The 11740-nt window shown below is 34.4% G+C and overlaps 1 protein-coding gene across 3 annotated transcripts in view; it reads right to left on the bottom strand.

Moving 5' to 3' along the window:
• ZDHHC17 (zinc finger DHHC-type palmitoyltransferase 17) overlaps window positions 1–11740 on the bottom strand; it is a 71855-nt gene that overhangs the window by 4634 nt on the left and 55481 nt on the right. For all 3 annotated transcript variants that reach the window (XR_005827988.1, XM_040594836.1, XM_040594837.1), the window contains exons 11-16: window positions 9814–9938; window positions 8345–8407; window positions 6974–7067; window positions 3094–3177; window positions 2546–2703; window positions 388–482 (exon numbers count right to left, since the gene is read on the bottom strand). Coding sequence is in view for 2 of the 3 variants with exons in the window: in XM_040594836.1 (XP_040450770.1) it covers window positions 388–482; window positions 2546–2703; window positions 3094–3177; window positions 6974–7067; window positions 8345–8407; window positions 9814–9938 (619 nt within the window). In the remaining variant the exon portion in view is untranslated. The remainder of the gene's footprint in view (window positions 1–387; window positions 483–2545; window positions 2704–3093; window positions 3178–6973; window positions 7068–8344; window positions 8408–9813; window positions 9939–11740) is intronic.

Genomic DNA, 11740 nt, shown 5'->3' with positions numbered 1-11740 from the left:
AAATATTAATCAGGAGAAAGTGCCTGGTGTGGAAGTGAAGATCCAGGTCCACATCGACATCATGCAATAAGCAACCACCTCTGCTTTGGGCATCTGATTTATAAAGAGGATATTTATTTCCCCATAAACACCACAGCAAAATATGACCACTGCTGGAAAGCATTCTTTTCTATGTTTATGCATCCCTGTCTACAGTCACTACAAAACATTTATCACTTCCTTTAACTGGATAGAATGTGTTACTGTAAAAATAGCTGACAGATCCAGCATTCCAAGTACTGAAAAAACTCTGAAAGTATTTAGCTATGTTCTATTTCAACAAGCTGCACCATTCAGATGTATGCAAGGCTACAAAAATAAGAAATATGTTTACACTTTAAAACTTACTTGAATGGGCTTTCAATAGATGTGGTTGTAACTTTAAAGTGCTTGTATCTTCTTGCATTCATTCTTTCATTTGTTGTGATACCCAAGCAAGATATCTGAAGACAGAAAAAGAGTAAGCAATTCAGCACATGTAAAAGACATGCAAACAAGTCCTGCATGAGCCAGACCAAAACAAGCCCTAGCATGAGGATCAAATGTATTGTTTGATACTCCTTCTTTTGAAGAAAGAATTTTTGTCTGGGGAAATTACCAGGTCCCAACATAAAACACCATGCAACAGGTGTACCAGACTGTGCAAACAGTTTAATTTTGAAAGTGATCAGAAATAAATCATGATCACCGAATAAACTGTGACTTCTTGGTTCGTAAGAAAGAGATGCCTTTACTACATTGTCAGCTGAAGTGTACTGTAAAAAAAGATTCCAGAGTTACTTTATACAGCATTTGAATGACTTTGGTTTCCTCCTGACACTGGTTACAGCTCCAGTAATACATTTTTTCCCATTTATAAATTTGTTGCAGTAACATAACTTTTCTGTCTGCAAAATAAAAAGATGACCAGAAAAAAACATGGGGTTTTTGTTGTTGTTTTTTCACTTTTTACAGAACCATTTGGCCCAAAGATTATTTTCTGTAACAGCTTTCCAGCTATGTTAGCCTAAAAGAGTATCTTAAGCAAAACTGGAGTTTACTGTAACGTGATGTAATTGGAAACAAAAATGTGAGAAGTCCCTTAGCAACCTTGTACTACAGGAAGACAAAATCTTGTAATTCCTAGTGAAATATAAAAAGTCAACTCTGCCGCATGCTACAAAAGCAACATTTTAAAAGTTAAGTTTGGGCTGGCTTGCCTCATTTAGATGTACTTAATTTAGATGTACTTCACTAGGATATGTATATAAATGGACTCTCAGTGGCCAACTTCTGAAGTAGGAAATACAGGTTTTTAATTATTTTTCTAAGATAGTAGTTAGTGTTTTGACAATAGCTCTGACCAGTTCAATAACAAGTCCAAACTTTATGATGGAGAGGAAAAGTAAAAATAGTAAGAGCAGGGGCTACGCAGTTGCAAAATAATCTCTATCAATTTCATTATTATAGCAAGCTCCAAAGATACTTGCCCAGAACAATCCTCAGTTTTCTATGCATAAAACTCTTGAGAAATTTAGTAATATGACTGTGTGTTTGGTCTTCATTTTTCAAGGATGATTATAAAGAACTCAAATGCTAGGATTATTTTGCTTAATTACACTAACAATACAAAATACTATGAGACGTATTTTTCCAAGTGGCATAGTTCAAAGATTAACAGGAATCTTCAATGGGGAATTTAATGGACAATGATACAAGTATGATGGAAGGCTCTCTGGAAAGTTACATGCTTATTCTGCTGAAGTCTGGTGGGTTAGACTGCTTTGAAAGCCACCTGAAATACATGTAGTTACCTCTGCTCATTTGTCTTGGGCAGGAAAGACCTCTAAAAGAATGAACAGCTCTCACTGATGCATAGAAGATTTTGAAGTTGATGTATGTTGTAAATGATGAATATTGTAGAGAAAGGAGGAAAAACTTAAATTTCCTGAAAAGTTTTACCTAAACCTTAGAGGATTATTTTTATTTCCAGGATCTCTGGAAAGATTAAATCAGTAAGTCTCATGGTTCATTAATGACAAGTCATACTAAAAGACTTTCAAGTCATACTTGAAAGCTTTCAGTATGACTTGTCTTTCCTTAAAGAGGATAATGAAAAACTTGGGTTTTGTCAAATTACACTACAGTGATGTGACCTCAGATCACACTGAATCAGTGTAAGAAATTACTGCATCCCCTTTGAAGTCACCACCCTCCTTCTGCTAATGTCATACTGCATTATCCTAAGTTTGACCCACACATCTCATCCTTTATTAGTCTTCATTGCCCTTCCCTGAGAACAGAAAGTAGGAAGTAGGCATTTCAGCCTCTTGGGGGAAAAAAAAGTGCAAGTGAATGAGAAGTGAACAATGCCTATATCCACAGACAACAGATGCCTGCCTCCTCCAGCGTGGCTGAGACACACTTGGTCTTGCATAATGAACATTAAAATTTAAATGACAGAACTATGTGATATTCTTATGTCGCTCCCAAGACTCAGCATTACAAATGAAGTGCTCTTCCATACCTGATACATCTGACACATGAGTAACACAGCCACCCACATGAAGTGAAAAACACTGTTTAGAAACATCCAAAACATCCACGGAGAACAAGTAGCAATCTGTGTAATATAGGTCCAAAATCCATCCTTTGCGTAACTTGTCTCACAATGGAAACCCCAGTCTACAGAAAAAGACCAAAGTGTCAAAAACAATATAAAAGATTTAAGATATGTTTACTGTACATCAAAATGATGCCCACATTAGAATGTACTAAATTAAATAAGAAAATGACAATGTGCCAAAATAGTTTTACATGCTCTCTTTTCCTTTCCCAGTGCCATAAATATATAACATATGCACATACTTGGCTGTGATAAAGAAAAAAATTTAGGACAAAACCCCATCATCTTCTAACTTAAAATATCCAATACAGTAAATTATTCATACACAGTTCAATTCCAGCATAAAAATACCCAAAATTCTGATATGGCAGAAATCGGTAAAAATCCATACAAGGAGATAAAGTACTTATAAACAATTTTTAAAAAGCCAAAAAACCACATTTACTCACAAGAGATACATCCATAAATCATCCAGCAGATCATAAAAAGCAGGAAGAACAGGTATCCCATAAAATAGCGATGGTTCCCTGCTCCTAAATTTGCACAACATCAGGGATCAAATTACTACACTTTCGTAAGAAAGACAACACTACATCAGAAAGTTTAATTGCTCGCTTAGAAGTACTGCTTATTATTGTGTACAGAAACATCACTCTCCAATACTAAGCCAATGTTATTTCAAGACAGTGAAATTAGCTAGTTTACTTATGATTTTTTCTTAGACAACAATGTCTTATTTTCTTCAATTTCTGTCACATTACAGCTGCAGTTCACACAAATGCATTTCATCTGTAACCTCTTTCATGAGCTAATAAAATGGATAGATAGTATTTAGGACAATGCTGGTGACAGCTGCAGCAGCACCCTGAACTGCCAAGAATCACACATCAAAAAATATTTTTAAAATTCCATTTAAAAAAATCAGACTACAGAAATACAAATAAATATACAATCTCCCTTGATAATAAGCAAACTCAAGAAGCTAGCTGAAAATAAAATATCTAACAGAACTTGTAAACCAAACACATGTAACTGAACAGATGAGGCCTAACAACCTGGCTAAAATAATGAATGGGATAAAAAACATTCTACTTAAACCAGAATTTAAATGCAAGAAAATTCAGTTACTAAAAGACTGATTTATTTTTAACATTAACAGAGCTAAAAAGATGCCTCTTATGTGAGTACGTCATAATTCTGAACTACTCAGCTTCCTTCTGTTTGTAAAATATGTCCACTGTTGCAACCTTCCAAGAGCTCTAGGCTGTAAACTAAACCCACAGAGATGATAATGGGCTACAAAAGATTTGGCTGTCATCATCTACCAGCACAGCATTTACTCCTTCATTATGTCAAATGTTTTGCCTGCTAAAACAAGAGCATCCTCTGGAGGCAGAAAATAAAGTGCTTTCAGCAAGTGAACTGAAAGACTATATAAATAAGAGATGAGGAAAAATACACATACAACACAAGCTAGACTAAACACAAGGCATTTCCCTGAAAATCAAACAAGTTCCTGCAGACATAAAATATGTTGTAACATTGCCTTCAATCACCTAACAGCATATGAGAAACAGTGCTGGGAATGTCCCTAAGGTATCACTTTCATTTCCAGTCTATACTTCAAAACTGTTACGTTTGAGAAAAGATATTTTTGTAAAAAACTGAAGTTAAACGGTGTCCTAGGGGTCCATCTGAGAGGCACATGATGAGATGCTACTTTCAGCAGCATCTTCAGTGATACTGAACAAAACTCTAGAGGAAATCCATCTGTATTTGGTAAAAACATACATATAGCATTCAAAACCATAAATCCATAAATGAGAGGGGTACAATCTTAGTCACAGTTAGAAAAAAGACTTTGGGAAAGGAAAGTGGAGAAACTGCCTTTCTTCTGTGTATTAAATAAGATCTGGCAAAACTCAGCACCATTCTCTACAGTTTCACCCTGGACTGGCAGGAACACAGTTATTCTCCACAGTTTAAACAATGCTGTAAGAATTGTTGCTGATTTATTTTATATGGTTGTGCTTATATTATACATAGGTAATAACATATAATAAAGATCACTGGTTTTTTACTGATGGAGTTATATTGCATGATTTTGATGGTCTGTTTATTTCTTAATTTTCCTACTTTCAGCTCCTTGGAGAAGAATCTTTACTGGGGGGGAAACAGGATCATTATTCTAAACTGTAAACAAATTTCTCACATACACAAGACCTACCTTCTGCATCACTGCTATCAGAACAATAATTCAGTACAATGTCAGCATAACCCACATGACACAATGGTTTAAGATTTGGCTTTAACTCCTTCCATACTGTTACTTCTGTTGCAAGCCTGCAGTTTGTGTTTGAAATGTAACTACAAGTTTAACAAAATCTGTTGGTTTTCATTTTCAAACAACCAACTTTAAGAAACAATGCTATTTTGATACTCCATTAAAAGGGTAAGTAGAATCACTTTTGGAGACTTGCTCACTGTCATTTTAAATAAAATCTTGTGGGTAGGATGAAAATAATTTGCCCAATTGTCAATTTATTTTCCAAATAGCTGCATGTCTTATCAACCTCTTCAGAATGGTGAAAATATTCTCTCTCAATGTCTTTATGTGCCAAGATTTATCTCCAAAGGATTTATTTTAGAGTGTCTGTACACGCTCTTACAATATTTCTCAGTCCTATCTTTAGTAAAATTTCTATCCTTCAAACACATTCAGAGGAAGACTACATAAAACATTTCCAAATTCCACCTTTTCAGAAAGGCTCAATTCATGTTTCCCTTTTTGGCAAACATGCCATGAATGCTGTTTTAAGAATGGATTCTATTTTGTGATCCTATAATCAAGAGTCACCACGTACCAATCTGAGAGAAACAGAGAAGCCGTATAAGGTCATTTAGACCATCACTCCCTCCAGTTCAGGGCTGTTCTCATAATGTGATTTCTAATGCTTTTTTCCCAGCATACTTTCAAGCGTCCGCATGTTTACTTTTATGTCCAGTTATCCCAATCCGTACAAGACCACTAGTGGACAGACTTTGCTTTTCCATCACCATTGTTTTTTAAAAAAACATTTCCTCCACATAACTTAATCCCATTACTTGTATACTCTCCTATTACATGCAAACTAAAGTCTTTCCTCCCCCTTCTGCTCTTTATGCTTTTCCAGTTACTGATTAAAATGCTGGATCTTTTTGTCCCATTGACAAGTACTCCTCAGCACTCTTGCAAAACAAACTGTCACTAAACACTCTCCAAAACCTCAGAGTCTATGGCCCCCTGCTTGTGTTAACTAAAAGTCTTAGTTCTTCATTGTAGAATGTCTAAAATACTAATCAAAAGTAGCTCAGGTAGTAACATCAGTAGGAAATACAAAATAGAAAGGAGTGATATAAGTCCATCTCAGGCTTCAGTGATCTTCTATTACAATTCAAATGCCAGCACTGACTATTTTATTCTTGATCATAATACCAACCTACTATGACTATCCATCATTATATATATTTGGAAGAATGGCAACAAAGCATTTATTGGCTGTCAGCTGTCAATGAATCCAGGTCCTAATTCCTCCTCAACATTAAAGTTACCTCTGCTTGTGTCCTAAAAAAAATAACCCAGTGAAGCAAGATGCACTCAGTTTCTTAGCTGTGAAGTCTTCAGTGCTCCCTGCATAATAATGGCTTTTGAGTAAGTTTCTCAAAAAGTGTGACACGGAATAGTAGCATTTAGAGACCTTATTCCTGTTCTATACCCATTCCTTTCATCATCACTGGGGAGAATATATTACTACCTGGGGGGTCAAAAAGAGGCGAATACCTCAATAGGAAGTCATTCTGTATCTAACTGCTATAATCATGACATTTTTGAATACATATACTTTCCCATTAAATTACTGAAAATTATTGGTAAAGAAGAACATTTTTATCCTATGTACTGGATAAAAATCAGTTGTGGGATCAGTACATGCCTTTTCTGCAGTCATTAAAAAGCAGTTTAGCTTTGCATCTTTTAATTACTAGAGTTTATGTTAATAAAAATGTATATATAGGAAACAATTAGACACAGAACAATTTTGAGGATGGGCATGTAACAGACAATACTAATGAGAATAATGCAGAGAACTGCACATAGAAAAAAGATCAAGCTCAAGACTGAAAATGTTTTCCCTCCTACCAAAAGTCCTCAACAGTTCCTCCTCAGACTTTGGCAGAAACTAAGTTACTTTTACTGTAAAACGAGAACAGACAGAAACCTGCACAATACCAGTTTCAGAAGTTCTTCCCTTCTTTATCTGTTAAGACATCATATTTTAGCAAATTACTCACCTACACAGTTACCCACCCACGGGCAGTGGTGATCAAACTTTGCTATACATCGATTGCATACACCACAGTGTTTGGACCTCACTGGCTTCCGTATCTGTAACCGTTATTAACATTTGTTTAGAAAAGCAAAAACCACTGACATTTTAAATAGGACACCTCCCCCTCCCCCCATTTAAATTGATTTTGCTATTGTTAACCCTTTAGAGAACTTCAAACATGATGCTAATTTGTAAAGCAATCTTAGCACAAACATCTATACAACTGCATTGAAATGACTTTCATGGTATGTTTGTTATACGCAGGATTTTTTTCCCCTATACAAAGTTCTCCTGTCACCTCCAGCTATTGAGCTCTGTATAGCAACCAATTTCATTTCAGTCTTTTAACAATGAAAATGTGGAATGAGTGTGAGTTCTACATTTCTGTCAGTATCATTCATAACTGAGCTCTAACATAAACTCTTACAGCTTATTTTCTAAAGACAGGAATGTGACTCAACAAGTGGGACTCAGTGGAATGTAAAATGCTAAATTACTCCCAACAATTTTGTTTTAAAAGGTTATGTTTTGAAAGAAATATAAAACGGTAATAAAAAAAGAACCAATAACTAAGTATTCTGAGACATAAATGTATACAAACACACATAGTTTTTAAGGTGCCACATCTGTACATAGTTTTCCAGATTCAATTTTGGGAATATTAGCATCATTAATGTTCTACATAGGTCAAAGCATTGTAGTGTAACACTGACAACCTTGATAATTTTATAATTTTATATTTACTAGTTAACTTTCTAAAAAAGAAATAAAAAAGAAACGGCATTACATTTACTATGGTTACTTTTTTTTTCCTTAAGCAGTTGTTTTCTTTCAAATATTTTGTGGTGAAACTAAGTATTAACTAGTCCAAGAAAAATATTTGCTGGCAATTTGGCAAGCTTTATAAAAATTAAGATTCCATTTTCCGCGCCCACCCACCCCCATTACTGCCAAATTGAGAAATACACTTGATTTTTGAAAAAAATATTTTACTAGAAGCACCACATAAATTTACTGTGAGTTACAGAGGTAGTGGAATGTCATCTGTGATTTTCTTAACTTGTTAGATATATAATCAACCATCTTGGTAGATATACTGGATACTTGGATTTTGACACTAGCAAGTTATTTTCCACAGTAATCTTTTTTCCCCTCTTATTGCAGTTTTTTTGTGTACAGATATGTTATTTATTGAAGACACTGCTTAAAGTAAAGATTACAAATAAATCCTGCCCTTGAAATTGCACTAAGGCAAAAAATGTGTTCAGTACAGGAACGTCTAATTTTGGCCTAGCATTAAGTCAGTGCTGCAATTGATAATAAAATACACTACCAAGCAGGTACTGCAGAATATACTGAGGTCCAGACTTCCTGTCTCTGCAAGCTCTACTATTGTCTGCAGGGGAAAAAAAAAAAAAAAAGAAAAAAAAAGAAAAAAGAAGGAATTTAGAATTTTGCACATAAACAAATGGTGACAACCAATGTAATGGCTGCTTTTCAGATCTAGGGTTGCGAACTCTATTCATTTCAGGTACTTCCTACACACAGAAACAACTTAAGTTCAGCTGAATGATTTTAAACCTACTTTATTAAACCAATATTTACATTTACTTCTAAATTAATTTTAGCTTATACTTATTCCTAATCTAGCTAGGTTTAATTAGAGAAAAGCAAGCTTATATTAATTTTGATACATACTTGACTTGGTCATCTGGAATTAAAAGATTTTTTTTTAGTTGCTTATCCCAAAGCTAAAGGCTAACTCTACATCAAACATTTTGAGAAAAATTATGAAAATATGAGAAAGCACTGCATTAAGGTAAGACACCTTTTATGTGTTTATACCCCTGAAAATAGATCATTTCACAATTTAGATAGCTGCAATGTAAGAAATCCAAAACATCCACTGACATATGCATCTGCCTGAAGAAGCTGCATTTTACAATTCCCATCCAGTTCTGCAAGGCTATTGTAACCACATTTAAGTACTTAAGCAAGCAGATCAAATGAAGTGTGTATTTGTGCAATTTGCTGAATCCAAATCAAAGTGCAGTTGTTAACTATTCTATTTAATTTAGTCCAGTTGAAGGAGGAGAATTTAGTCTGGAATTTACTTTGGCAAATTTGCAATAACAGAAAGGGAATTTGCAGAGTAAATCTGCACACTAACAACTCAATTGTAACCTACTGGAAAATACAAAAATAATTTAGGCTATTGCAACCACCCTTTTAAAAGGCTCATGTATTTTCATTCCTACATAAGGCTTTAATTTGAAGTAGTCTCATGTCGATCCACACAAGTGTTTTCACAAATGACCATGAAATAGAAGCTGAAAATTTACTTTTGGTGGGATGTGAGCTTCTAGGAAACATAACCCAAACCAACCAACCCAAATGATTCTACTGTTTGTTTAAATTTGCTTAAATTAAAAGCCTGGAAAGTTTTTATAAAATTAACTATCACTTTTCCCGTAATGGGTTATTTGTTTCAGGCAAACCTCTGAAATGTCACATTTTCATTTTCACCCAACTGCTTTTTAAACTTTTTATCTTGAGAATTTAAGTTGCAATTTTATTTTCTTATTTAAAATGACTAAAATGCAACTTTGGACCAGTAAGACTTAAACAGATATTCCAAATGTAAAAAAAAAAAAAAAAAAGAAACCTGGAAGATAAGACTCTTCAACATTTTAGACCTTTTGTTATACAAAAACTTACTGAAATTTTACTGAATAGCAAACTACTCTGACCAACCAGTGGAAAGCTGATGAAGAACAAGTTTCGCATATCTCATGGCTTTACCTTTTTCTTTTGTTCTTCCGTGGCTTTGATGATTCCTGGGTCAGATTTCCAGGATTTTCCAAAATTGTAGAAAAGTGCAATGCTATTAGCGAGGAATGGAAGATGTATAAAGAAAAAATTCAAATGTGTTTAAGGTCAAGGAATCTAAAGTTTATAACCAAGTTTCCTCTTGAAAATATCCATTGATAATTCTGAAAAAAAATTAAATTGATTTTTACAAATGCCTTTAATTCACTGTCTAGTGAATTAACAAAATTCAGTGCTGCTGTAAGAACGCACTCAGTACTCAATATTTTCTACTGCTCAAACTTGAAAACTTCCTTTTAAAAATGCTGTTCTCCATGAGGCACTTATAAAGCACTTACCCTTCTAAAGATTGAATAATGATAGTTCAGTTTTTGTAATTATTTTCCCTCTGAAATAAATTAAATTCCATGAAATTTATCTTCTGAAAGTATTTCCTGTTTTCACAATAAACATTTCAGTGCCCTATTTATAGACAGACATTTGCCTCTGCCTTCAGTGGCTTGACATTCCCGTTAAGACCACAGAAAAGACTGTTTCTAGCCATAGAAGGAATTGTGCTGCAACGACCACTGTTGCACTGCAATCACGTCTCGAGACTACTAATCTCCAAGAAAGGTAGTCTGAAACCTGGTCCTATTATAAGGCAATACCCATATTTTACATCAATGAGTTATTTTTAACATACTAATACATCTAATACTTACAAAACCACAGGCATTAGTATTCTCTGGAAGCGTTTATAAAAATCAATTACCGTATAAAGTCAGAAAATAACCATTAGTTTCAAAATACATTTCCTGTGTTGAATGACTTGCCATGGAATATGCCTAGTCTTACAACACCTGACATTTCTTCACAGAATTAAAACATTTCTTAGCAGTGATGTTGAAAAAACAAGTAATTCGGACATGCCTCTTCCACAAAAGGTGGAAAACTATTTATTCTGGTAAACCTACAAAAGCCATGACCAATTTGACTAAAGATACCCGTCAGCTGTCAGTCATAGCTGCAGGGAGATGCCACATTTGACAAAACTGTGGCAGCAGAAGCCTCTATAGCATTATCTGGGCAAAAAGGACACTTATGGCTCAGGCACAAATCACTGCACACCCACATTACACTATATTCTGAGTAACTTAGATCAGTATTTCTCTCTACTTCAGTAGTCATTAGAAGTTTTACTACAATTAAAGTTTTATGTTGTGCATATACATTGCAAAAGCCTGCATGTAAGACTTAAAACCAAGCATCTGTACTGAACCGGCATATAACACTTTAAACACAACAAAAAAACCACTTTTTGCATGATTTGAAAAAAATCAGATTTTGAAATTAGAATAGATGCTCAAATTCATTCTACTATATATCTACCAGTATATTCTATTGTGTTTGACTATTCTTGGAAAAATGTTTATTGAAATCATTATGTAGTATTAAGAAAAAAATTTACATACATTTACATTGATAAACCAATCTATATGGTACAGTTAGAACAAACATTAAAAAAAATCCCAGCATTTCTATAGAATAACAGTAAGGATCTCAAATCCTTCTGCACTGCTCTTGTGATGTGACAGAACCCCAAAATGTGAATAATCACAAGTAAGGCCTCTTTTTGACTTCTGAAATGCTAACAAAGTCTCACTGTTTATGTGAAGCGTATCCCAAATAACTTTTCCTTTTCCTTCTGTTGAGGGGAGGAATTGGCTGTGAATTTTGAAGTAAAAAATACCGGCAAGTTACATTACAATTTGAATCATATACCTTCTACAGTAGAGTGCTAGTATTAACTGACTAAAGGCTAATTAATCTTTCCTCTAAGAAGCTGCTTCCAGCAAGCTTATAACAGGGGGAAAACCCCACCAGCTGTACTATAACCTAAACATTCAAGCTCTGACTT

The sequence above is a fragment of the Falco naumanni genome, chromosome 5, assembly GCF_017639655.2.
Source record: "Falco naumanni isolate bFalNau1 chromosome 5, bFalNau1.pat, whole genome shotgun sequence".
Lineage (NCBI taxonomy): Eukaryota > Metazoa > Chordata > Aves > Falconiformes > Falconidae > Falco > Falco naumanni.
Note: the sequence above shows the minus strand (reverse complement) of the source record. Positions and strands in the feature narration are given on the sequence as shown.